Genomic DNA, 27,843 nt, shown 5'->3' with positions numbered 1-27,843 from the left:
GATCTGCCCGAACGAGTCCGATATTTGCCGAATATTCTCGAAGGTCCTCCGATCTGTTCCGATCTTTTCCGATCTGTTCCGATCGTCAGTGTTCGACTGTGTAACCGTGGTGTTGCTCGGACTGAAAATAATGGAGGAGGTTGCTCTTAGACTCGCCGCGGATGGAATTCAGAAAAAGGTGCTTTCTCCTGGAAATGGAGAAATACCTTTCTTTATTGATGGCACAAAGGTAAAAGAAAAACACGATTCGATTACGGTTAACATTGCTCGCACACAGTAGGGTTTATTTTGTAGCGTTTTCTAATGAACGCGAGTTAGCCAGGTTGCTAACTAAACCGGACTAGCCAGCGGCGTTTGGCCTTGTTATTCTTGTTTACATTTAAATATTCAGTATTGAACTGTATTTATTTACTATATACATTTAAATATACATTTTATTATGGGTGTATTTTAGACGCGTGGAAAAATAAGATCAACAAGTTAGCAAAGCAACAACTATCGTTAGCAAGCATTCAGTATTTATGTTGTTTTTATTGATTTGCTTATTCAGGTGGCTAGATTATAAATCAGCTTATTAATAAAGCTTTCAGAATTCGATGCACACAAACAGGTTATTTAATAGTACAGTAATTAAAGATAAACATGGATGTAACTGTACATTTACAGAGTGCATCAAATCACCAAGAAAATAAGACTAATCAGTATCACAGTGTTCCTCTTTGCGATGATACATCAGCTGGATTAGTACACTACACTTTTTGGGGGGGTCTTATTTGCATTTAAACCCCTATATAGATCCAATCGATCCTGTGGAATTCTAAATAAATACCCATTGGATAATTACTGCATGGGTGATTATGTTTCAGCTGGCAACAAGTTATTTAACCCTAACTGATGCAGTGAGGAGCTTCTCATTTGTTGAACAACCATGTGGAGAGACACGTCCTGTGGTCGTGGAAAAGATGTTCATCTGTTTCAGAAGGGTCAAAGTATTGGCATCAAGCAGAGAAAACGTCTAAGGAGAAGCTGAAACTACTACAATCGGGTTAAGAACTGTCCAACGCATTATTAAAAAGTGGAAGGACCGGGGGACCGAAGGATCTTCCAGGAAGGAATGTGGTCAGAAAAACATCTTGAATGATGGTGATCGGCGATCACTTAAACGTTTGGTGAAATCAGATGGTAGAAAAACTCCAGTAGAACTCAGGGATGTTTAATAGTGACAGTAAGAGCATTTCCACACGCACAATGTGAAGGGAACTCAAGGGATTGGGACTAAACAGCTGTGTAGCCTTAAGAAAACCACTCGTCAGTGAGGCTAACCGGCAAAAACGGCTTCAATCTGCTAGGGAGCATAAAGATTGGACTCTGGAGCGATGGAAGAAGGTCATGTGGTCTGATGAGTCCAGATTTACCCTGTTGCAGAGTGACGGGCGCATCAGGGTAAGAAGAGAGGTGGCTGAAGTGATGCACCCATCATGCCTAGTGCCTATCGTACGAGCCTGTGGGGGCGGTGCTATGATCTGGGGTCGCTGCAGTCGGTCAGGGTCTAGGTTCAGCAACGTCATGTGCCCAAAGAATGAGGTCAGCTGACTACCTGAATATACTGAACCACCAGGTTATTCCATCAATGGATTTGTTCTTCCCTGATGGCACGGGCATATTCCAAGATGACAACGCCAGGATTCATCGGGCTCAAATTGTGAGAGAGAGCTTCAGGGAGCGCGAGACGTCATTCTCACACATGGATCGGCCACCACAGAGTCCAGACCTGAACCCCATTGAGAATCTTTGGGATGTGCTGGAGAAGACTTTTTGCGCAGTGGTCCAAACCTCCCATCATCAGTACAAGATCTTGGGGGAAGATTCAGAAATAAATGTTGTGACGTTGCAGAAGCTCGTGGAAACGATGCCACAGCGAATGCGTGCCGTAATCAAACCAAATATTAGAGTGTGTGACCTTTTTTTTTGGCCAGGCAGTGTATCAGCATGTATGGTGCACTGTTACTGTTAGTAACAGAAAACCATACATACATGGTGTGGATTAACCCTGTCCCTGATGGTGGATGGTACAGAAACATGTTCAGCATAAATGTCTAAACACAAAACACTTCTAGTCTGGCAAGATGATTTGTGTTGAGTTCCACTGCAACACAGTGCGAGCGAGGGTCTGAATGCTTCAACCGAGGGGCGGCACCTACACCTGTGTGTGAGTGTGTGAGTGTGTTTATCTCTGGTTCGTCATAGCAAAGGTCAGTTCTCTGTGGCGTTTACTGACCCTATAAGCGCACGTTTGATGGGTGCAGCAGGACGCACAATCACACAATTTCGGCGTTTAAGCTGTTATATCAACAGTGATCATTCACGTCTGTTTACGTACGTCTTATGACAGGATGACGCGCAGAATAAGTACTCTCACCGCAAAGTTCAGCTTCTAAATCTCTTCAGAAGTGTAAGAGTCCTGAAGCTGCTGTTTATCTGATGAGTAACGTTAGTATTGCGCATTTTAATTGCACATGTCCAGACAGTCTTCCAATTGACCCCATACTGGATCCTGTTAGATGATAGCTTACAGAAATGACCCCATAATGCCCCACGCGGGTGGAATACACAAAGCAAAGGGGCTTGAACAGGTGCTGCTGTGTTTGAGAAGGTCAGGCTGATGAGGAGAAGCTGAATACTGGGTTTGGGTTCAGAGATGTCAGACGCTTTATATGACCGGAAATAAAGTGGTAGCGTAGTGGTTAAGGTCCTGCACCAGTGGAACGTTTCAGAATGTTGCCGGTTCAAGCCCCATAACCGCCAAGTTGCCACTGAGCAAGGCCATTAGCCCTTAATCACTCGTTGTATTCAGTCATAATTGTAAGTCTCTGAATGCCGCAAATGTAAATGCATTCAGTTCTTCATACACTACATGGCCAGAAGTATTTGGACATCTCACCAAGCGGCATTAAAACAGTGACCTCTGCGTGATCTTTTCAGCTGGAACAACAGCTGATCTTACAAGACATACAGTAGCTTCTTACAAGACTTTCAAGTATGTCTGTGGGAATCTGTGCCTGTCAGTCAAAGAGCGTTTTTATGGCTGGGCGCTGATGTTTGGGTTCCGGTTCATTCCAGAGCTGCTGAATGGGGCTGATCAGCCATAACATTAAAACCACCTCCTTGTTTCTACACTCACTGTCCATGTTATCAGCTCCACTTACCATATAGAAGCACTCTGTAGTTCTACAATTACTGACTGTAGTCCATCTGTTTCTCTACATGCTTTGTTACCCCCTTTCACCCTGTTCACACTGACATGGTGGTGGTGTGTTAGTGTGTGTTGTGCTGGTATGAGTGGAGTTTTTAAACACCGTGTCCACTCACTGTCCACTCTATTAGACACTCCTACCTAGTCTGTCCACCTAGACGATCGCTCATCTATTGCTGCTGTTTGAGTCGGTCATCTTCTAGACCTTCATCGGTGGTCACAGGACGCTGCCCACGGGGCGCTGTCGGCTGGACGTTTTTGGTCGGTGGACGATTCTCAGTCCAGCAGCGACAGTGAGGTGTTTAAAAACTCCGTCTGATCCACTCATTCCAGCACAACACACACTAACACACCAGCACCTTGTCAGTGTCACTGCAGTGCTGAGAATCATCCACCACCTAAGTAATACCTGCTCTGTGGTGGTCCTGACCATTGAAAACTATTGAATCACTACAGTCAGTAATTGTAGAACTACAAAGTGCTTCTATATGGTAAGTGGAGCTGATAACATGGACAGTGAGTGTAGAAACAAGGAGGTGGTTTTAATGTTATGGCTGATCGGTGTATAAAAGTGTCCCAACGCTTGTGTTGGGTAATAAATAGGAATGTCTTTTGATTGTTGGACTGGTGTGGTGTCCGTGCAGGTCATGTTTCATTACCGCAGCAGCCTGTGTGATGGAACGCTGCTGGATGACTCCAGGAACATGAACGGAAAGAGTAACCCCATGGAGCTCATCTTGGGTAAGAAGTTCAAGCTGCCCGTGTGGGAGGATGTGGTCACCACCATGAAGGTCGGTGAGGTCGCCGATTTCACCTGCGATGTAAAGGTCAGTGGTACAAGTTTCATTTGATGGTACAGATTACCGGCTTTACATTAACATTAAAACAGCACATAAAAACGTCTCAGTGCTAGCGACCTGTCCGGCTGTCCGACCTCTCCTTGCTGCCGCTGCGATTCCCAATCTCCAGGACTGGCCTGGGGAGTCTGATCCTCTGTGTGGAAACCTGTGTGGGCAGGTGATAAGAAGCAGCCCTCGAATTAGAACGGGCGTGTAATTAGGGCTGGAACGATTCCTGGAGAAACTCGAGTAATTCGATTGCTAAAGATCGATTCTAGGGATCGGGGCCGATCAAGGCATTATTAACTGATCGGAAATCGGCTTTACTAAACCCGATCCTAAACCCGATCCTTCGTTTTACGTCAGCATGTCCGCTGTGTGGAAATACTTTAAATTGGAAAGTGTAACGTCTGTAATGCGAGCGTTTCACGAGGCGGTGGGAGCAGAGCTGCGTTCATTACTGTAGAATTTTACTGTTTATACGGTGTGTGAGTCGAGGATCACTCCGGCTTACTAGAGATGGGACGATCGATCGGCTATGAATCGGTATCGGCCGATTTTTAATCAAAATATGCTATCGGCGATCGGCGATATTTTCTAAAAGTATCCGATCCGATCGTGTGATATATAAAGATCACGTTAACTTAACAGCTCAGTGGATCGATCCAGACTTTGAGCTACGACGCGCCAACCATCACATCACCATTCATCAACCATCGTACAGAAACCATCGTGAAAACTCTTCATGACCTAAAATAACATCATTAACGTTGTGCATCATACATACGATGCAATTTTGCTGATTGTAATATTTACTTTAAAAAGATAATTCAACCCGGTCACATCTGAGTCGATTCTATCAGCACGTTATATAAACTCCTGGTTCACTTTGGTAAATCGTAAGCGGTTCTTACTTGTGATGTAGATGAGAACAGAAAACGTTACAGAGCCAATCAGAGGCAAAAGTTTATTCATTACCAAATTCGTTAGTTCAGGATCATCTGCTAAACTTTTAGGATCATCAGAACTTTTAGCTCCACAGACGGAACGAGTCTGACTCGGTGACCGCTCTGTGGTAATAGCGGTTTAATTAAGCTTTTTAATGAAGCTTTTTAATGTAAGAAAGTCACACAAAATGTTCTGTAGTAGCTGGTGTTTATTTAAAACCACAGCATTTATTAATAACAGTAAACACGGAGAGAGAAACTTACGCGTCACATTCGACTCCTGAATCAGAATCATTTAAAGCGACACTGTGAACAAAGCGGTTTTTTTAAAGAAACACACACACGCTGTTGCTTTCGGTTTATCTTCACTGTGAGGCTCTTTTTAAGTTTTTTTCAGACTAAACTGGATAACATTAAACCTGTGTGTGTGTGTGGTCAGTTAGACTAATAAGATATGTCTCCTGTGGGTGAAAAAAATAATTGTTTGGTTACTTTATTATTTACTGCTGATTTTGCGCTAAAAATTGCATGTCCCCGCCCCCCCCCCCCCCCCCCGCGATCGAAATCGACTATCGTCCGATTGCCCTGAAAGGAGATCGGAGATCGCAATCGGTGCCAAAAACCCCGATCGTCCCATCTCTACGGCTTACAAAACGATAACTTTTAATCCCAGTATGAAAACTTCAGGACCATAACGTACAGCTTTTACCAGTTTACGTGTTACAAGACTGAACGACATCTCAGTATCGAGCTCTCTGATTGGCTTAGTTATGTAACCGAGCGTGGTAGTGATGCACTCGCTTAATAAAGAAATAAATACACGCTGTATTCACAAATTGTCGGGAGCATTTAACACTTTATTAACTTCTTCTGTTACGGTACCGAATAGCGGACAGCCAGAGCCGAGCACGCTATCCCATGCGCTATGGAAGCCCCAAAGGGTCAAAACACACTCACTTTGCGTAGACCCGTCCATCAAACCAAGAACTGGCTTTCCTTCATAACAAAAGAGTGACTTTCCATTTTATTTTGGTATTCAGGTTTTACTGTAATGCTGTTAAGTAACTTATTTGTTTTTTTATATTCAGGTTAAGCTGCTACACCACTTGTGAGTGGAGATTTCTGTTCATGTTTAGTGCATCACTGCATTAAACAGAATTATGTTCTTTGAATATAAAGTTCAAAGTGAAACTGTAATTATCTCACTTCATTTTTACTACAATGCTGCACTAGGTTTGTTTACTTTATTTTGTAAAAGAACATTAAGCGATAGTTTGGATGCAGGCAATTTTTTTCCTACAGCACTGCAGAGCTATTCAGTTGTTAAACATGTACACTGGATTAATGTGAATAACTGTAATGTACTTGAAGTGTGCACTGTGTAAACAGTGTTATCTAGTTCTTATCTAGACGATATCTAGAAAATACAAGTATCGGTTTGAGAATCGGTATCGGATCGGGATCAAAATTAAAGATCGGGATCGGGAACAAAACAACGTGATCGGGACATCCCTAATCGATTCATATTTTTCTCATCAAGGCATCGTTTAATCCATACTACTGTATACAGCTCACGGTGTGGGCAGGTGACGCGAAGAAGCCGAGGGCTGCGTCCCAAATCTCACACTTAAACAGCACTTAATCCGGGTGCTCTTCACGTACAGTTCGACGAACACTACGTATCTGTAAACGATCGCCGCCCCTGCGTACTGTTCAGTATAGAAGTGCGATTTAGGACGCAGCCGAGATCTGATAGCGCCGACTGCAGAATGGAGAGAGAGAGAAGAAAGTGAGGGGTGGACAGAGGAGACTGGACAGAGGAAACCGCAGGAAGTTTGAGATCATTTTAAGCTGGAAAAAAATTTATTTAAAAATATTAAAGCTTTGTGGTATGTGTGAGCTAAAAGTCATTTTATTTTTGATGTATTTGTTTTTGCATATCAAAATTTTCTCTTTAAACTGTCCTGTACACAAGGAATACAAATGTACAGTTTCTTTTGAAAGACGCGTCTTATTCAATTTTATACGCATTTATTTTTGCTCTTTATTAAAGCAAAAGTATTTCTTATCCGATTACTCGATTAATCACTGGAATTATCTATAGAATACTCGATTAATCACTGGAATTATCGATAGAATACTCGATTAATCACTGGAATGATCGATATAATACGCGATTAATCACTGGAATAATCGATAGAATACTCGATTAATCACTGGAATTATCGATAGAATACTTGATTAATCACTGGAATTATCGATAGAATACTCGATTAATCACTGGAATTATCTATAGAATACTCGATTAATCACTGGAATGATCGATAGAATACGCGATTAATCACTGGAATAATCGATAGAATACTCGATTAATCACTGGAATTATCGATAGAATACGCGATTAATAACTGGAATGATCGATAGAATACGCGATTAATCACTGGAATAATCTATAGAATACTGGAATATTCGATAGAGTACTCGATTAATCACTGGAATAATCGATAGAATACTCGATTAATCACTGGAATTATCTATAGAATACTCGATTAATCACTGGAATGATCGATAGAATACGCGATTAATCACTGGAATAATCGATAGAATACTCGATTAATCACTGGAATTATCGATAGAATACGCGATTAATAACTGGAATGATCGATAGAATACGCGATTAATCACTGGAATAATCTATAGAATACTGGAATATTCGATAGAGTACTCGATTAATCACTGGAATAATCGATAGAATACTCGATTAATCACTGGAATAATCGAGCAATTGCTCGATTAAATCACTGGAATATTCGATAGAATACTCGATTAATCACTGGAATATTCGATAGAATACTCGATTAAATCACTGGAATATTCGATAGAATACTCGATTAATCACTGGAATATTCGATAGAATACTCGATTAATCACTGGAATATTCGATAGAATACTCAATTACAAAATTAATCGATAGTTGCAGCCCTACGTGTAATAGCCTTGCGCTCTCCTCGGGGAACCCCGATTGAATTCGAGGAGGGTATATGCGCCTGCTCCACGCCCCCCTCCGACACATGCTCAGTCCCTCGACCCCTTCTGTTTAACCACTTATGCACAGGCACCTCGGTCTGCTAACCAGGGTCCTTGCACAGCGTTTGAAGACCCCACCCATTTAGTCTGGTGTTTTCCCATCCAGCAGGCTCACCAGTTCTTGTCTGCTGCAGGCGTACTGCCAACTGTGCCCGCTGGACGATGCCCAGGCAACCGGTAACAGAGCCGAGACTCGCCACCTGGGCACCTTGTTTAACGTTTTAACCAAAACTCTTTTTTTGTATTTTCATTTCATCCAGTCTTTGTCACATCCTTTATCCAAATCACTTTGATGCTGATAGATTAGTGGTTAAGCTGCTGGATTAGTGATCAAAAGGCTGCTGGTTCAAGCCCCAACACAACCAATTTGCCACTGTTGGACCCCTGAGCAAGGCCCTTAATCCTCAATTGCTTGCACTATGTTTGGTCAGTGTAAAAATGCATGTAAAAAGGTGAATTTGTGAATTTATACTGTTATAAATAGACTAGAACTACAACAATAATAAGCTGTTTGCTTATTTGTTTGTGCGTTTTCTCCCGTCCCGTCCTCTGCTGCAGCACACGGCTCTGTACCCACTGGTCTCTCAGTCCCTGCGCAACATCAGCGTGGGTAAAGACCCTCTGGAGGGACAGAGGCACTGCTGTGGCATCGCACAGGGCCACTCGCACCACTCGCTGGGACACGGCGACCTGAACCGGCTGCAGGTCAACCCTCAGCCGCTGGTCTTCACCATCGAGCTGCTGGAGGTAAGGAAGAGGGGGGCTGTTTTTGACGATGTTTTGCTATCCGTTTAATCGTTTAACCCCAGTTTATTATTATTTTTTAACTTGATTAGTAGAGTGAAACAGGTAGGGCGTAAAAACCTACTCTGAGAATTAGCAGGCTCTAATCCAGTCAGATTGCTTGGCCAATAATACCTGTGGTACAACAGTTTAGGAGGGTCAGGATTGGTCAGGTAATGAAGTGGGTAAATCGTGCAAGCAATGATTGGCTCTTTCTGTGAGGGTGGGAGTGCCCGAGGGAACTCCTCATTACTGCTACGATGACTCTCCGTACCCGATACGGATCTCCATATGAACCCGAATCTGCTAATTGGACACGACTAGATTGAAAAAAACATGCAAGCACACTACCTCTGAGATCCGAGGTTCGGTCCGAGATCTCAGCTGCGCCAACGTCCAGTCAGGCATCTACACAGTTGGCCATTAGACCATTAGGAGGTGCACTCGCCCAAGCCTGGATAAGGGGCCTGTGTCAGGAAGGGCGGGCAGCACTGTCGCCTCACAGCAAGAAGGTCCTGGGTTCATTCCCCAGGCGAGGCGGTTTGCATGTTCTCCCCGTGTCTCCGGGAGCCCCAGTTTCCTCCCACAGTCCAAAAACATGCAGTCAGGTTAATTGGAGACAAATCGCACTATGGGTGAATGGGTGTGTGTGTGCCGTGCGATGGACTGGCGCCCTGTACAGGGTGTTACTGTGTGCCTTGCGCCCATTGAAAAGCTGGGATAGGCTCCAACATACCCCCCCAACCCTAATTGGATAAGCGGTTAAGAAAGTGAGTGAGTGAGTGAGTGAGATTTGTGGGGTGGGTGTGGCTGCGGTTTGGCGCTTGTGGGCAGATTCTGATCACATGTAAAGGGTTCACAGACTTTTACTTGCTGGCCTGTGAGGAAAACAGCTGAATCAGGTACCGCGCTAATGAGCACACTCGGTCCGCCGGGACCCGTTTCGACCCGCTCAGGTCCTGACGCCGTTTGTTTTTCGGTGCAGGTTTTGTCCCCAGGCTCCTTTCCTCTGGAGACGTGGGCCATGACGGACGAGGAGAAACTCGCCGCCGTGCCACACATCCACGAGGAGGGAAACGCGCTCTTCAAGCAAGGAGACGTCCACAAAGCTGCCGAGAAATACTACAACGCCATCGCCTGTCTGAAGAACCTGCAAATGAAGGTCAGACATGAACCAAAGCACCGAAGTCGCAAACACCGGCTCGGCTGCAAGTAGGGATGTAACGATGCACCGGAACGATTTGATTTAAGAGGAATCGATATTCACTTTAAACAGCAGAGGGCGCTGGCACTACCTCAGAAATAAAAGAGCATGGCCGCTCAGGTGGCGCGGCGGTAAAAAGACACGCTGCAACCAGAGCTGGATTCTGATACATCATATCGCATCCAGCTCTGCCTCCCCGGTTCGAGGCTGAGCGGCTGTATGGGCAACGATTGGCCGGTTGCTCAGTTGTGGGGGCGGGACGAAGAACCGGACGTGGGTCCCTCTCTGTCAGAATGCGATCACGACCTCTGCCGGCTGATCGGAGGCGCCTGCACCGAGATGAGGAAGAGCGCGCTCAGGGTGTGTCTCTCCGCATGCAACGCTAGGTGGCGCCACACTCAGCAAATGTGCGGGTGGCAAAGATGCATCCGGAAGGGGATAACGGGTTAGCTGCGATCCCCTCGGTCAGGGCGGGGTTCGGCACAGACAGAGAGGAAGCACGATGCAAATTGAACAATTAGATGCGCTAAAGGGGGAGAAAAAGAAATAAAAGAGCATCATTATTTAGATCAATTAAATAAATATAAGCACAAATCCAGTATTTTATTTTAAATAGAAGAAATAAAAGGAAATTGTCTTCAATTTCAGTATCATGAATCGTATCGCATCGTGGGTAGAGTGTACCGTTACATCCCAAGCAAACAATCTTTAGGTTTTATTCTCGGGGGATCTGTTAGATCTCGGGCAAAGGGTGCATGTGAGCGTGAGGGATCTGTTAGATGTCGGACTGATGGTGTGTGTGTGTGTGTGTGTGTGTAGGAGCAGCCCGGTGATAAGCCCTGGATTAAACTGGATCTGATGATCACGCCTCTCTTGTTAAATTACTGCCAGTGTCAGCTGATGCAGGGTCAGTACTACGAGGTTCTGGACCACTGCTCCTCTCTTCTCAACAAATACGAAGGTAAAGACAAAGAAGTTCTACAATTACTGACTGTAGTCCATCTGTTCACCCTGTCCTTCAATGGTCAGGACCCCCGTAGGTATTATTTAGGTGGTGGATGATTCTCAGCACTGCAGTGACACTGACATGGTGGTGGTGTGTTAGTGTGTGTCGTGCTGGCATGAGTGGATCAGACACAGCAGCGCTGCTGGAGTTTTTAAACACCTCACTGTCGCCGCTGGACCGAGAATCGCCCACCAACCAAAAACATCCAGCCGACAGCGCCCCGTGGGCAGCGTCCTGTGCCCACCGATGAAGGTCTAGAAGATGACCGACTCAAACAGCAGCGATAGACGAGCGACCGTCTCTGACTTTACATCTACAAGGTGGACCGACTAGGTAGGAGTGTCTAATAGAGTGGACAGTGAGTGGACACGGTGTTTAAAAACTCCACTCATACCAGCACAACACACACTAACACACCAGCACCATGTCAGTGTCACTGCAGTGCTGAGAATCATCCACCACCTAAATAATACCTGCTCTGTGGTGGTCCTAACAAAGCATGTAGAGAAACAGATGGACTACAGTCAGTAATTGTAGAACTACAAAGTGCTTCTATATGGTAAGTGGAGCTGATAACATGGACAGTGAGTGTAGAAACAAGGAGGTGGTTTTAATGTTATGGCTGATCGGTGTGTATAATATTGGTTATTATTCTGCATCATGTATCTCTGTGCCTGTTCCCCTCACTTCCTGCTGTAGATAACGTAAAGGCGTACTTCAAGCGAGGAAAGGCCCACGCCGCCGTCTGGAACGAAACCCAAGCCCGAGCTGATTTTGAGAAGGTGTTGGCGTTGGACCCGTCTCTGGGGCCGGCGGTGGCTAAGGAGATCCGGCTGATGGAGGAACGCCTCCGAGAGAAAGAGAAGGAGGATAAGGGGCGCTACAGGAACCTCTTCGATTACAGCAGCACGTCAGCAGCAGCTACTCCGGTCAGTCACAGACGTGTTTCTGCTTCTGCTTCCACGGTGGGGTTCAGCAGGGGTGGAACTTCACACTAACTGCCCACGGTGGGATTCAGCAGGGGTGGAACTTCACACTAACTGCCCACGTGCTGCTTGTTTGCTGTTTCCGCTCATAATAGAACACAGTTCTGTAGAAGCTGATTGTTCTAAACTGCTGAATCTGAATTCATGCTGAATAAATTATTAAAATATATTAATGTGGAGCTACAACAACACCAGTGTCAGCCAGAACCACCCTGCTGTACTGTACTGGTGCTGTACTGGTGCTGTATGTACTGTACTGGTGCTGTATGTACTGTACTGGTGCTGTACTGGTGCTGTATGGGCTGTACTGGTGCTGTACTGGTGCTGTATGTGCTGTACTGGTGCTGTATGTACTGTACTGGTGCTGTATGTACTGTACTGGTGCTGTACTGGTGCTGTATGGGCTGTACTGGTGCTGTACTGGTGCTGTATGTACTGTACTGGTGCTGTATGTACTGTACTGGTGCTGACCTGGTGCTGTATGTACTGTACTGGTGCTGTATGTACTGTACTGGTGCTGTACTGGTGCTGTACTGGTGCTGTATGTGCTGTACTGGTGCTGTATGTGCTGTACTGGTGCTGTATGTACTGTACTGGTGCTGTATGTACTGTACTGGTGCTGTACTGGTGCTGTATGTACTGTACTGGTGCTGTACTGGTGCTGTATGTACTGTACTGGTGCTGTATGTACTGTACTGGTGCTGACCTGGTGCTGTATGTACTGTACTGGTGCTGTATGTACTGTACTGGTGCTGTACTGGTGCTGTATGTACTGTACTGGTGCTGTATGTACTGTACTGGTGCTGTACTGGTGCTGTATGTACTGTACTGGTGCTGTATGTACTGTACTGGTGCTGTACTGGTGCTGTATGTACTGTACTGGTGCTGTATGTACTGTACTGGTGCTGTATGTGCTGTACTGGTGCTGTATGTACTGTACTGGTGCGTTACTAGTGCTGTATGTACTGTACTGGTGCTGTATGTACTGTACTGGTACTGGTACTGTACTGGTGCTGTCTGTACTGTACTGTACTGTACTGGTGCTGTATGTACTGAACTGGTGCTGTATGTGCTGTACTGGTGCTGTATGTACTGTACTGGTGCTGTATGTACTGTACTGGTGCTGTATGTACTGTACTGGTGCGTTACTAGTGCTGTATGTGCTGTACTGGTGCTGTGCTTTTGCTTTACTGGTTATGTGCTGTACCTTACTGGTGCTGTGCTGTACTGGTGCTGTGCTGTACTGGTGATCTGTGCTTGTGTTGTTGGTGTATTGGTGCTTTACTGGTGCTGTATGTGCTGTACTGGTGCTGTGCTTTTGCTTTACTGGTTATGTGCTGTACTTTACTGGTGCTGTGCTGTTCTGGTGATCTGTGCTTGTGTTGTTGGTGTACTGGTGCTGTGCTTTGTTTTACTGGTGCTGTGCTGTACTGGTGATGAGCTGTGTTGTTGGTGTACTGGTGCTGTATTGTTGCTGTGCTTTACTGGTTATGTGCTGTTCTGGTGATCTGTGCTTGTGTTGTTGGTGTACTGGTGCTGTACTGGTGCTGTGCTTTTGCTTTACTGGTTATGTGCTGCACTTTACTGGTGCTGTGCTGTTCTGGTGATCTGTGCTTGTGTTGTTGGTGTACTGGTGCTGTGCTTTGCTTCACTGGTGCTGTGCTGTACTGGTGATGTGTTGCGCTGTGCTTGTGTTGTTGGTGTACTGGTGCTGTGCTTTGCTTCACTGGTGCTGTGCTGTACTGGTGATGTGATGCGCTGTGCTTGTGCTGTTGGTGTACTGGTGCTTTACTGGTGCTGTGCTGTTCTGGTGATCTGTGCTTGTGTTGTTGGTGCACTGGTGCTGTGCTTTGCTTCACTGGTGCTGTGCTGTACTGGTGATGTGATGCGCTGTGCTTGTGTTGTTGGTGTACTGGTGCTTTACTGGTGTCGTGCTTTGTGGTACTGGTTCGGTGCTGTGCTGGTGGTGTACTGGTGCTGCAGAACCCATCATGAATCATTAGGTGAGACCCTCTGGTTATCTGTGGGCTCCAGGTTACCCGAATTGGTTATTATTCGGTTTACCATCAATAACAAAATGAAAATGAAAGCGCTGCCTGAAGCTAAATGAATATAATAAATAATAAGTGTGGATTGTTACGAGCCTCTCAGTAAAGCGTCGCTTGTTCTTTCTTCTCTTTCAGAACTGATACTGACGTGGAGATCTGTTTGTTCCTCCTGAAGAGCGGCTCTGCACAGGGACGCTGTGCACCCAGAGCACACGGACGCTTCATGATGTCAGCACGAGCAACTTCATCCTATTTACACGCACACCGCTCCCCCTGCTAATCGTGATCCTCACTGTTACTTACCCCTCATCACCTGGAATTAGGGCTGCGTCTCAAACGCTGGCGTCTGATGGGAAAGTCCCATGACGAGATTTCACTGGCTATATAAACTGCGCTGGAATAGGGAATAGCCTTCACACCCAAAAGAAAGGTTTTAGAAATAGACTTAACGTTTGCTTCAGTTCTTCTTGGAACTGTTTAGATGCTCCGTTATACGTGTTTGCGTTCCTCGGCCAGAGCGGAGGTGAAACGCACACAGCGTTTGGGACGCAGCCCAGAATGGTGATAAGATACTGATTTGTTTAAACAACAACATTTGAGGGAATTGAAACAACAACCATCGTGCTACGCTACAACTGCATTAGTTAGGGTTGTTTTGGAACACAACAGTCGTAGAAGACAATCGCGATGATATACAGTAGGCTCTCCTATAGCGCTTTCCCTCGTGTTTATCCTAGATACGCTATATAGCCAAAAGTATGTGGACGCCCCCCCTGATGATTGAATTCAGTTGTTTCTGGTGTTTAAAAATGATATGAGGGTAAATTATATGCTTTTACATTGTGGAAACAGTTTGGGGAAGTCCTGTTTCACTGTCAGCTTGATTACACCCCTGATGCTCCAGATGTTCCACACAGACCCCTGGTCTCAACCCAACTCAACATTTCGACTGAATTGGCACAAATTCCCACAGACATACTCCAAAGTCCTGTCAAAAGTTTCCTAGAGAAGTGGATCATATTAAAACTACCAAGCAAAGACGGAGCAGTTCAGAATAAATGCACATGGTTTGGTTTGGTTTGGTTTGGTTTGGTCAGGTGTCCCAATACTTTTGTTCATATAGTGTATCTGCCATGTTATCTTACTATTATTATTATTCATGATGTGTTTTTATCGTTTATGTATCTTTATATGTTTATATGTAAACGTGTGTATGTATGTGTATTACTTTTCAGTCGATCGTTACGCTGATGAGATGGCGAGTTCAGTAAGATCGAACAGATCACGGATTTAGACGCCGTGATCGATTCTGTAGATCTTTGAAGCGGGGGTGGGCGATACGATAAGAGTTTATCATGATAACATACTGCTCAAACATTAAAAACCCATGTTCTGTTCCAAAGCCGCAGACTTAAAAATCGGACCTCTGTCCCTTCTTCACCTGTAATTGAACTCGAGCTTTGACCCTGTATCAAAGTCCAATTCATCACAATCCTTGGGAAGGGTGTCTACATACTTTTGGCTGTATTTCGTACATCTAGAGGTACAGGATTTATTAAGCGTTCAGGTGAGCACATGTGGTGGACAAAATAACAGAAACGGCACATCAACGATTTTCCTTACGGCTTTACACATTAGCTAATTGGATTGAAGTTTAATAGTGTGTATCAGCTATAAAAAGCTGATATGTGTGACCTGAGGCAACTAACAGAGTTCCAATAAGCTTAAACAGTCACTACCTGAGTTGCAGGTGCATCAGTCGCAAAATACTTAAAAACTCGCATCGGCACCGATCGGCTGGGCGGCATCTAGAGGGCATAATTGGCAGTGCCTTCAAGGAGGGATGAACGGAATATGTGGGCGGGGTCTGCAAACGCTGTGTAAGGACCCTGATTAGCAGATAGAGGCGCCTGTGCAGAATGCATGCGTGGAAAAGGGTTTCATTAAGGGTGGAGGAGGCGTGAGCAGCAATATACCCTCCCAGACTCCAAAAAATTGGGGATCCCCAGCAGCGGAGGACAGATTGACTACACTAAATTGGGAGAAAAACGCATTATATATATATATATATATCAGTGGCGATTTCTCCACGACTGCAAGGGAAGCTCAGCTTCCCCTAAAATGTCAAAAATTAAATGGTCAAATATGTAGAGTTGTATTAACATTTCATTGACTACAAATGCGTTAGAACACGTTCATCTGGAAGACGAGTTGGTTCAGAATCAGCTACTTATCACAAATCCACTCACTCCAACTTCTCGTACATCCCCGGAGCGTCGATGCATTTACCCGCAGGAGCTGAGCGTCTCTTCACTTCTATGGGGCCGCATGGAACGGATTTTTCCATTGCTTCGAAACTCACCGGTCATTGGATAAATGCCACGATCTTGTCCCGCCCCCGGACGCTGAGCGTCTCTGGGGGTGAATGGAGCCGTGGGCGGGTCTGGACGCTGAGCTTCTGCAAGATGATTGGAGGATCAGTCGAAAGGCTGAATCCCGTTTTGATTGACGGCTATTTGCTGGCCATTGAGAGGACACGGGTCAAGTCCCTGGAAAAGACGCCTACTTGGTACGATAGGATCACAGGCCATTTTCTTAAAATGGAACGGAGGGCAGAATTTATGTATAAATAAATTGAATAAGTTTTATGATGTAAGCCGACAATGAGCTTCCCCTCTTAGAAAGACCAGCAGCCACCACTGTTATATATATATACACTGTATATATATGTATACAAAAACCAGTGTATGAATAGCCAAAACTGTATGAGTGCAAAAGCTGGACCCCTAAGCTATATATGGACAACTAAGCAATTTAACAGGGTCATGCGCACCCTATGGTGCAAACACTTTTTAAGGTTAATGTTTGATCTATAATAAATAACTTTCCTGTACATACTACACACACTCAAAAGAGGTTTGATAAATAACAAAGTTTTCAATTAAAAAAGAGCGCAGATTGTGAAGTAGATTTCGGTAAACTGAACCTAACAAGTGCACGTTATTAGAACGTCCTTAAGTATTGGGACGTGACGTTCGCCCGCTCCCGTCTCGAGAATCTAACGACCTGCCAAAACCAAACACCCTGTGTGAACTCTTGTTCTGCTTGCCGGTCTGGTTTGCCTCCTCGTTCCCACTTCACACTGGTTCACTATGATGTGTTTGTGTTTGATGTGAGATCTCTCTGTACACGTTACTGTTCACTAAATCCTGAAAACACTCGCCAACGACCAGAATAAAACGATCTCACTGTTGAAGTTGGTCTGATGGGTCGGTTTCGTTTTTAAGATCAATCTCATAATTGTTTGTTTTACTGGTTTTACTTCCAGTTTCTGCAAATGTCTGTTTATTTATGGTGTTTTAGTTGGTAATGGTTGATGATTTTGTCACTCCAGTCAGCTCAAAGTCCTAGCCAATGATCTAATGAGTTGAATCAGGTGGGTTTGATTCTGCAGTACTGAGAACGTCCATCACTGAAACTGAACGATCAGATCTAGACTTACCAACACTGGAGCACCTACTGAAGAGAAGCAGAATAAACACACCCAGAGAACCCGAAGGTTAATTGAAAAACCTGATTTTTATTGTCTTTGTATTTAAATACAGAACTGCAAAAGTCTGAAATTACAAAAGTTGAAATTAGCACTCGTTAGGTGAGGGGGCTGAACTATGCAGAATGAACGAAGATGAAGTGTAAAAGTGTGTGTGTGTGTGTGTGTGTGTGTATGACCGATCCTATTTACGCCTCTTTGGTTCATGGGTCCTTGGATCTGCATTGTATCGTGCCAAGATTTTGACCCAGATGTGTTTACACTCCAAACTCCAGTGGATCCCATTAAAGTCTGAACACTGTCCACGTTCTGTGCTCCTTGGTTTCCCTCCGGCTCTTATAAAGACACAGACCACAGAGGTCGACGTCTAAAAATGCAGCAGTGACCCCGACCGTGGACGTGCTCCACATCTTAGTCTATTAAGCAGATCCTAATGCATCTTGGAGAAACTGATGCTTCTAAAATGTTTATTTAAGCACAGATCTTCTACAGTGAATACATGTAAATTAAATATGCAACGATGTTTCTGAGGTAAACTATGCTAGCCCACTAACCCTAAGATTAGGGGTTCGAATCTCAGTGGCACTGTGGGCGGGTCAGGCGTCTGATTAGACACGATTGGCTTTGTGATTGAGAGGTGCAATGGAACCCAATGATGGATTTGAAGGCAGTTGTAGCCTAGCGGTTAAGGTACTGGACTAGTAGCCAAAAGGTCGCTGGTTCAAGTCCCACTACTGCCAGGTTGCCACTGTTGGGCCCTTGAGCGAGGTCCTTAACCCTCAATTGCTTAGACAATACACTGTCAAAGAACTAAGTCGCTTTGGATAAAAAGCGCCGAAAATGTAAATGTGAATATATGTGGCCGTGATGGAAGGGCATCCGGTTTGGGGTGTGTTACTGCATTGCACCCAGTGAATCAGACAAAGCTGTACCCACCACGACCCTGACCAGGATAAACAGGTGGTAAAAATGGAATATAAACATTACATATGCCGTAAGTGACATGCCACTTTTAGTTTGTTTTCAATTTACATTAACATTTTTGGCATTTAGTTATCCAAAGCGACTTACAGTTACGACTGAACAGGATTTTGAGCAATTGAGGGCTAAGGGCCTTGCTCAGGGGCCCAACAGTTGGCGGTTGTGGGGCTTGAACCGGCAGTACCTTAACCACTGAGCTATCACTCCCCTGTTTTCCTGTCTGTGGAATGTGCAACGTTTGTTATCAGCAGACCAGGGGTGTGAAAACTTTTGCACAGGACCATAACTGCATGTTGGTGTTGGGTGCATTTACACATACGGAAATGTTTATGTGGCGCATCATTATACAGATACAATTCTGCTACTCGAGACCCAGGAAACCATCAAGTGTACTTAGAGTCTGTGTGTGTGTGTGTGTGTAAAAGAAAGGAAGAGAGAATGCAGTAGACATTAAAGGTGTGTGTTATGTGCGAGCGCTTCGTTCCGTTTCAGCTAGACACTCTCTCACTAGGGCGCGGGCGTGGATGATTCCTGAAACAGAGACGATATGAGAGAGGTTTAGCAGCAGGTGAGGACTAGTGCTGCCACTAACCACTATTTTTCTATTGATTAATCTATAGACTATTTTATTACTATTTGATTAATTTTCCTCCAAAAAATATAACTCAGAACCTCATTTAATCTTCTTATATTAACACTAAACTGTACGTCATAATAATATAACACAGAACTAAATGTAAACAGGGTTTATGTTCATATTATCACATTCTCACGCGAGTGCAGCACGTGTTTATGGTGTTCTGTACACACAGCAACGTGCTTCACCTTATAGCAGAGATAAAATAGTTAGATGTAGCCGCGTCTCATTAAGTGTGACGTACAGTAACGACAGAATGAGCCCCGATCCTAACCTCCACATTCACTCAACACTTACTGCACATTCTAAACCATGTAAACACGGTGCTGAGTGTTACGCTGTTACCGGCGCATTCACACGAGAAGCTTTTTGTGCTTTGAGCCCCGACGCAGTAAAGTGCGCGGCGGTCTGACTGAACTCTAACAAGATCTCCACGATTAAGCAGCGTAATGAAACAATATAGACGTGCAGCACGGCGCCGGTGCTGCTGTGGTACCATCGAAGCTTTACACAGTGACCAAACCAGCTTCTAGTTCTGTACCAGTCACTAAACTTTGGATGATTTGGGTCGTGGAGAACTTCGATCTTTTATTTGAAAGCTCTACAATCGTCCTCCGACGGCTGCAGACGGCGTTTTTTAAGACGGCGCTTAACGCCGCCGACCGGTGACCGTACCAGATACGACCGAGGTCCTGCACACGGCGAGTAGTGCTGAGGGAATCATACGAACGCTTATACGAACGGAGACGCTGTAGAAATTAAAAAGGAGCGTTTATAAACACAGTTTTAAAAACGATGCATCGCCTTGCGTCGACGTCATCGACTAGGCCGACCAATCGCGGCAGCCCTGGTGTGGACCGATAATCGATTACATGAAACATCACGACATCTAACACGTACAGTATTATACGTATATAAAGCCCTGGTCACTCCATGATGTGAAATTATTGTCATTTTTAAGATGATTCGGGATGATGGGCGTGTTACGCTGTCTGTATTCCTTCGCCGCTCATGTCGGCCTCCAGTAGGGGTCACTATTGCGAGGACATTAAGGTGATTCTCTACCTGCTGTTCCCTCCCACAGGGGTTCAAACACTTCTAAAAGTCAGTATATTGTTCAAGCAATTGAGGATTAAGTGCCTTGCTCAAAGGCCAAACAGTGGGGCTTGAACCAGCGACCTTTCAATTACTAGTCCTGCTGTTCTGACAGGTGCCACTGTGACTAGATAATCAATGTTATCCAATGTGAGACAGGGTTGCCAGGTCTCCAGCTTTCCACTACAAAGTCCTCCTAGCTGTCTGGACCATGGAGCTTTATCTGACAGGGTTGAACCTGAGGGCTTTTCTATTTTGGGAAGGTGTGTGTGTTGTCGCAGTACCTCTCTTTAGTCTCTCCATGGCACTCTTGCTGCCGGCGTACGTCGGCCGGATCTCTCGACTCATCTCCTCGATGACGGACAGCAGCTCGCTGTAGGTGGAGCCCTGAGACACTTTCACCGGCTGCGTACACACGACACACACACACACACACACCGTTCAACACACGAGCACAGCGATATGCAAATCTTTCATTTGTGGACGTGCCACTGAAGGGGCTCCGGGTTTTACAAGCAACAGCGGATTCACAATCGAGAACTGGAAATGACCAAACCGGCAGATAACTGTTAAAATCTGAGCTGTGCCGTATCGTACCTGTACGAAGCCCATGGACGGTGGGCCGAAGTCGCTGAACGCTGGTCTGAAATTGGAAGCGGAAGGCAGCGACGGAGAGGAGCCACTCGAACCTGAAACACACGGAGAAATCAGAGCTGTAATCAGAGACGCCACCAAAGTCCACGTTACCCTGAATGTGCGGTTCGATTACTGCTGTCGTAAATAAAAACCATTTAAAATCATTTCCGACAGTTGAGCGTGAAGCTTCAGTCTGTACACAGTAGAAGAGCTGATTTGAAACGCACCCTCACCCACCCTCAGTGCACAGCGCCAGGTCTGTGTACAGAAGCATTTAGAGTTTCGAACCCTAACAAGAAAACTAGATTATGCATTTGCAGAGGAACCTCGATTTAACGGACTAAAATGGGGGGCGCACTGGTCAGCGAAACAGCGAGGAAAACACAGCACTAAGGTGCACAAAAGTGCTAAACGTGCACATGCACCGAGCAGGCATAACATTATGAGCACTGAGAGGTGAAGTGAATAACACTGATTATCTCTTCATCACGGCACCTGTTAGTGGGGGGGATATATTAGGCCGCAAGTAACGTTTAATCCTCAAAGTTGATGTTAGAAGCAGGAAAGATGGGCGAGCGTGAGGATCTGAGGGCTAGAAATTGTGATGGCTAGACGACCGGGTCAGAGCATCTCCAAAACTGCAGCTCTTGTGGGGTGTGTCCCGGTCTGCAGTGGTAAACCGGCGACAGGGTCATGGGCGGCCAAGGCTCATTGATGCACGTGTGGTCCGACCCAACAGACGAGCTCCTGTAGCTCAGACTGCTGAAGAAGTTCATGCTGGTTCTGATAGGAAGGTGTCAGAATACACAGAGCATCACAGTTTGTTGAGTATGGGGCTGCAAAAGGGGGGCCAACACAATATTAGGACAGTGGTCATAATGTTATGCCTAATCGGTTTATGATCAACAGTAAAATAAACGAAATATTATTTTACCTTGTGTGGTGGAGGATGTTTTTTTGCCCTGATCGTATAGTGGAGACTCAGAAGCACTGCTGATGCTAGGCTGTAATTAATTTGCTTAGATTGCAAACAATCGGACCACACATTCGATTTCCCAGATGTCGTCTGTTAAATCTAAAATCCGTTAAATGGAGGTTCCTCTGGATATTCCGCTAGCACACCAGCGCCGAGATTCCGAACTCCTCGGTTCGACACTCGGCGTTGCCGCCGGTCGGCCGGGGCGCCATCTAACGCTGCGCAAGGACACTGGATTGCAGATAGAGGCGCCTGTGCAGAACGCATGGGCGAGAAGAAGGGGTTCGCTAAGACTGCGCGTGCGTCGGGGGAGGCGTGAGCAGCAACATGCCCTTCGGACCGTATCTCGGACCGCAGTGTGACACGACGCTCTGACATCGCACAGCGTGAACCTGACGTAGCACAGCTGGATGAGGATCTCACCTGGAGGAGTGTGATTGGAACCAGTCGGCGCAGGAGCTATAGGTTTATAACTCATACTGCTCTCACGAATCTGCTCCGTCTTGAACGATACAGCGTGGCTCCGTGTTCCTGAGTTCAACGCCGATGCACCGATGGCACCACACACGGGTTTAAACCCACAGCAGCTCCTCACCAGGTCCTCACCAGGTCCTCAATCACACCCTCAATCACACCTGAAATAAGCCTGATACAGATAATGCGTCTTCGGTATAATGTTTCTCAGGACGAATAGCAAACCTCAAAGCTTTATAACAAATACTTGAAGACCAAAGATGATCACAAGATGCTCTTTGGAATGTTGTGAAATCATCCTGGGAGGACATGGATCACCAGATTTTGTACACGCTCGTGGAGTCCAATGTTTTACATATCAAAAATGTCTGATAATATTTATTTATTAGGATTTGAACGTCATGTTTCACACACTGTGGTTACATTCATAATCCAGAACAATAGTTCAAGTTTAAGTTCGAACACAGTCATGGACAATTTTGCATCTCAAATTCACGTCACTTGCACGTCTTTGGACTGTTGGAGGAAACCCACACGGACATGGGGAGAACATGCAAAGTCCACACATCTGGGGATCGAACACAGGACCTTCTTGCTGTGAGGGTTTGATTCAGGCCTCTATTCACTGTCTATGAGGAGAGTCTGTCTGTGTCCATGTAGTTTTCCTCCGGATATTCCGGTTACCACAAACCTCCAAAACAATGCAGATGGTGGATTGGCTGAACTGAATATCCCATAAATGTGTAATTAAACACATGAGGATGCCCTGAGATAGACTGGAGCCTTGTCCTTTGATAATTTAATAATATACATTTACAAAAACAGTAATAATCATAATTATAATTTTATTATTATTATATACAGTAGCAATGTAAAGAACTGCTACATCTAGCAGCGCTGTTATTGATTTACCAAGTGTTTCCCTTCATCCAGCACATTTACTGATGATACAGAGATATAAACGCATTGCCTCCGCCAAACAACCGAATTATTATTTATAAAAATAAAGTTAATAAAACTGAAACTATGCTAAGCTAAGCTAACAGCTCATTCACAAAGCGGCTAACAAACAGATGCTAACAGGGCAAAAAACTGAGTGATTTAATATACTCACTGTTTACAGAGCGATTATTCTAGATGCTCCTGGTGACACAGACGCTGTCCGCGTTCTTTATAAAGTTGAGGAATATAAAAATAAAAAGGAATATAAAACATGACAGAGAGGAAACACCGGCGCTTTCACTAAAAAGCCGAAAACGGCTAACCGTTAAGGAAGTCGTGACGTCAGCACGCAGCCCACGCAATGGGAAAAATGATCATACGTCATCACGCAGCCACTCGTCATTTACCTTGATCTCGCGTTACTCGAGTGTCAGTCTGTCTGTGATGGGTTTGGCATGTTCTCCTTATGTCTGCTTGCTTTTAAGTTCAGGTTCTCCGCCCCAGCCTTACTCACTTCTAGTACAGGGGTTGGTTGATCTAAATTACCCTGGGGTGAGTGAGTGACTGAGTGAGATAGTGAGTGGATGAGTGAGGGAGTGAGTGAGTGAGTGAGTGATTGAGTGAGTGAGGGAGTGAGTGAGTGAGATAGTGAGTGAGGGAGTGACTGAGTGAGGGAGTGAGCAAGTGATTGAGTGAGTGAATGAGTGAATGAGTGAGGGAGTGAATGAGTGAGGGAGTGAATGAGTGAATGAGTGAGGGAGTGAATGAGTGAGTGAGTGAATGAGTGAGTGAGTGAATGAATGAGTGAGTGAGTGAATAGGTGAGTGAGTGAGTGAATGAGTGAGTGAGTGAATGAATGAGTGAGTGAGTGAATGAGTGAGTGAGTGAGGGAGTGAATAAGTGAGTGAGTGAGATAGTGAGTGGATGAGTGAGTGAGTGAATAGGTGAGTGAGTGAGTGTATAGATGAGTTAGTGAGTGAATGAGTGAGTGAATGAGTGAGTGAGTGAGTGAGTGAGGGAGTGAATAAGTGAGTGAGTGAGTGAGTGAGTGAATGAGTGAGGGAGTGAATGAGTGAGTGAATGAGTGAGTGAGATAGTGAGTGGATGAGTGAGTGAGTGAATAGGTGAGTGAGTGAGTGTATAGATGAATTAGTGAGTGAATGAGTGAGTGAATGAGTGAGTGAGTGAGTGAGTGAATGAGTGAGGGAGTGAATAAGTGAGTGAGTGAGTGAGATAGTGAGTGAGTGAGTGAGTGTATAGATGAGTTAGTGAGTGGATGAGTGAGTGACTGAGTGAGTGGATGAGTAAGTGAGTAAAAGAGTAAGTGAGTAAGTGAATAGGTGAGTTAGTGAGTGGATAAGTGAGTGAGTAAATGAGTGAGTTAGTAAGTGGATGACTGAGTGAGTGAGTAGGTGAGTGAGTAAGTGAATAGGTGAGTGAGTGAGTAAGTGAATAGGTGAGTTAGTGAGTGGATGAGTGAGTAAATGAATGAGTGAGTGAGTAAATGAATGAGTGAGTGAGTAAGTGAATAGGTGAGTTAGTGAGTGGATGAGTGAGTAAATGAATAGGTGAGTGAGTGAGTAGGTGAGTTAGTAAGTGGATGACTGAGTGAGTGAGTAGGTGAGTGAGTAAGTGAATAGGTGAGTTAGTGAGTGGATGAGTAAGTAAGTAAATGAGTGAGTGAGTTACTGAGTGAGTGAGTAGTTGGGGTTATGGTGCCTGTTATCCATGTTCGTCATGGTGTATTTCTGCCCTGTACTCAGTGTATTAGTGCAGAATCAGGACCCACAGTGACCTTGGTCAGACAACAAAGCTGTAAATAAAAACAGTTGCATTAAATGTCAGATGAAGCGACTGTCCTTGTCCATGTTGTCAAGTCAAATTTATTTGTATAGCGCTTTTTACAGAATCCAGGACCGACAGACAGTTTTTAAACCCCCTGGTGAGCAAGCCGAGGGCGACAGTGACAAAGAAAAACTCCCTAAAATTACAGGAAGAAACCTTGAGAGGAACCAGAGGAACTCAGCAGTGACCCCCATCCTCCTCGGGTGGCCTGGAGATTACGTTGAATGAATTAGACTTACACAAATCATACATACACAAAATTAAATTGAACTAAACGTTATAACTAGCAAAAATTATATAATAATGTAGACGACTGGAGTTCTTTATCATTCAGTCCATTCTGTAATAACGTCCGTAGTGAGTTCTGGACATTTTTGGTGCCAGGTTCTCGTCACATTTTGTGAAAAATGGTTGGACTAATCTTCATCAGAGTTTGTACATGATGCTTGGGATTGCACATGGTGATCTGAGGATTGTGTGTGTCTTCTTTGCCTGATCTCTGAAGTTTCTGATGAACGTTCTTATAATTTCTTAAGCTCATCTCTTACAATAATGAGATACTATTAGTCAAAGTGTTCAGTGTTCCAGGGATATAAACGAAATGCTACTCAGACACAGTTCGTGGTGTTGGTTTTGACCCGTTTTTAATCAACCCAGTTCTGTTCGAGCTTCACTGGTTGCCGACCACAGCCAACATTTAATACAAAATACAAAGCACTGCTTCTCACCTACAGAGCTCTTCAAAATCTTACGTTTACATTTGCTGCATTTGGCGGATGCTTATATCTGAAGCAACGTTCAATTAGCTCTGAATTCAATTTGAGCAACTGAGGGTTAGAAACCTTATGATCGCTGGTCCAGTATCTTGACCACTGAGCAACCCCTGCCTTCACAACCAGTTAGAAGATGTAGAAAGGGAATTACTTTTCAACATCTTTATATTGAATGAATGGAATTAGGATTTAAAAGCTGTGTGTTGTGTTCACTGGTGTTTGGAGGATCTGAAACAATTAAAAGTTAGCACAAATGGAAGAAATCCGATGGGTGCAAATACTTTTTCACAGCTCTGTAGTTCTATACGCATTATTATTAATAATAAAATAGTAGCTGTTGATGTGCAAAATGCAGCAGCTCGTCTTTTTACTGGAAGAAGGAAAGAGATTCGATAATGCCAGCCCTGGCTTCCCGTCATTGGCTCTCAGTGAAATTTAGGATTGATTTTAAGGTATTACTGCTGGTTTTTAAGGCATTATCATACATTGCAGAACTTTTGCAGGTTCAGATTCCGCTGAAAGCCCCGAGGTCTGGTAACCTGATGCATTTGGAGACATCGAGGTCTAAGCTCAGGAGCAGACACTGATGTTGGACGAGAAGGCCCGGCTCACAGTCTCCTCTCTAATTCATCCCAAAGGTTTTCTATCGGTCAAGTTCTTCCACACCAAACTGGCTCATCCACGTCTTTATGGACCTTGTGCTTTGTGCACTGGTGCGCAGTCATGTTGGAACAGGAAGGGGCCATCCCCAAACTGTTCCCACAAAGTTGGGAGCATGAAATTGTCCTGATGAAGCATTAAGAGTTCCTTTCACTGGAACTAAGGGGCCGAGCCCGACTCCTGAAAAACCCCCCCACACCATAATCCCCCCTCCACCACACTTTACACTCGGCACAATACAGTCAGACAGGTACCGTTCTCCTGGCAACCGCCAAACCCAGACTCGTCTATCGGATCACCAGACGGAGAAGCGTGATTCGTCACTCCAGAGAACACGTCTGCACTGCTCTAGAGTCCAGTGGTGGCGTGCTTTACACCACTGCATCCGGTGATGTAAGGCTTGGATGCAGCTGCTCGGCCATGGAAACCCGTTCCGTGAAGCTCTACACACTGTTCTTGAGCTCTGTCATTTTACGTGGTATCACTTGGTGGCTGAGCTGCTGTCGTTCCCAATCGCTTCCACTTTGTTATAATAGCACTGACAGTCGACTGTGGAATATTTAGTAGTGAGGAAATTTCACCACTGGACTTGTTGCACAGGTGGCATCACGGTACCACGCTGGAATTCGCTGAGCTCCTGAGAGCGACCCGTTCTTTCACTAATGTGTGTAGAAGCAGTCTGCATGCCGAGGTGCTCGGTTTTATACACCTGTGGCCATGGAAGTGATCGGAACTCCTGAATTCAATTATTTGGATGGGTGAGTGAATACTTTTGGCAATATAGTGTACATCACATACTGTACATCCTTGTACAAAACTGTAGCTATAAATATGGAGACTTCTCCCTTTTGCAGTAAGAGCAACCTCCGCTGTGCTGGAAAGGCTTTCCAAAAGAGTCAAGGCTGTTTACTTTGGTGTTTAACACTGGTTGAGGTGTGTGGCGACTGTAATTAATAGTTTTAATACTTTTAATATGTATTGTATTATGTTTTCATGATATTGTAAGATTTATTTGTACATGGTATTCATTTGTTACGCAGTATACTGAGTCTGTACAGCACTTTTGGTTGTGTTTAAGGTGCTATATAAATAAACTTGGCCTCGTCTTGCATATTTGTGCA

At 44.9% G+C, this 27,843-nt stretch overlaps 2 protein-coding genes across 3 annotated transcripts; one reads left to right on the top strand and one right to left on the bottom strand.

The window, feature by feature from the left end:
- The first annotated feature begins 91 nt into the window (after positions 1–91).
- Positions 92–17,409, top strand: aip (aryl hydrocarbon receptor interacting protein). Its single transcript, XM_062995493.1, has 7 exons — positions 92–229; positions 3,898–4,080; positions 8,685–8,873; positions 9,895–10,071; positions 10,933–11,074; positions 11,819–12,048; positions 14,289–17,409. Exons 1-7 carry the CDS (start codon positions 131–133, stop codon positions 14,292–14,294), a joined length of 1,026 nt encoding a protein of 341 aa, XP_062851563.1. The 5' UTR covers positions 92–130; the 3' UTR covers positions 14,295–17,409.
- Positions 17,410–17,713: 304 nt separating this feature from the next.
- On the bottom strand, positions 17,714–23,740 carry cdk2ap2 (cyclin dependent kinase 2 associated protein 2). Of its 2 annotated transcripts, none has more exons than XM_062995491.1 (5): positions 23,617–23,740; positions 22,452–22,674; positions 21,014–21,105; positions 20,701–20,821; positions 17,714–19,215 (listed from the first exon to the last, which is right to left on the bottom strand). In XM_062995491.1, exons 2-5 carry the CDS (start codon positions 22,504–22,506, stop codon positions 19,148–19,150), a joined length of 336 nt encoding a protein of 111 aa, XP_062851561.1. In that variant the 5' UTR covers positions 22,507–22,674; positions 23,617–23,740; the 3' UTR covers positions 17,714–19,147. The 2 variants fall into 2 exon arrangements, with proteins under 2 accessions (XP_062851561.1, XP_062851562.1); XM_062995492.1 differs by having other exon boundaries at positions 22,452–22,663.
- Between the last annotated feature and the right edge of the window lie 4,103 nt (positions 23,741–27,843).

The sequence above is a fragment of the Trichomycterus rosablanca genome, chromosome 5, assembly GCF_030014385.1.
Source record: "Trichomycterus rosablanca isolate fTriRos1 chromosome 5, fTriRos1.hap1, whole genome shotgun sequence".
In the NCBI taxonomy this organism is placed as follows: Eukaryota; Metazoa; Chordata; class Actinopteri; order Siluriformes; family Trichomycteridae; genus Trichomycterus; species Trichomycterus rosablanca.
This window is presented reverse-complemented; position numbering and strand designations above follow the sequence as displayed.

Bases quoted from the DNA above. Each gene is read 5' to 3' on its own strand.
- aip (XM_062995493.1), top strand. From the start codon at position 131: ATGGAGGAGGTTGCTCTTAGACTCGCCGCGGATGGAATTCAGAAAAAG. The intron at 230-3,897 runs GTAAAAGAAAAA...GTGTCCGTGCAG, and splicing joins TCTTTATTGATGGCACAAAG to GTCATGTTTCATTACCGCAG. The intron at 11,075-11,818 runs GTAAAGACAAAG...TTCCTGCTGTAG, and splicing joins TCTTCTCAACAAATACGAAG to ATAACGTAAAGGCGTACTTC.
- cdk2ap2 (XM_062995491.1), bottom strand. From the start codon at position 22,506: ATGAGTTATAAACCTATAGCTCCTGCGCCGACTGGTTCCAATCACACT. The intron at 20,822-21,013 runs GTACGATACGGC...GTGTGTACGCAG, and splicing joins CGTCCATGGGCTTCGTACAG to CCGGTGAAAGTGTCTCAGGG. The intron at 19,216-20,700 runs GTACTGCGACAA...TCTCTGTTTCAG, and splicing joins CATGGAGAGACTAAAGAGAG to GAATCATCCACGCCCGCGCC.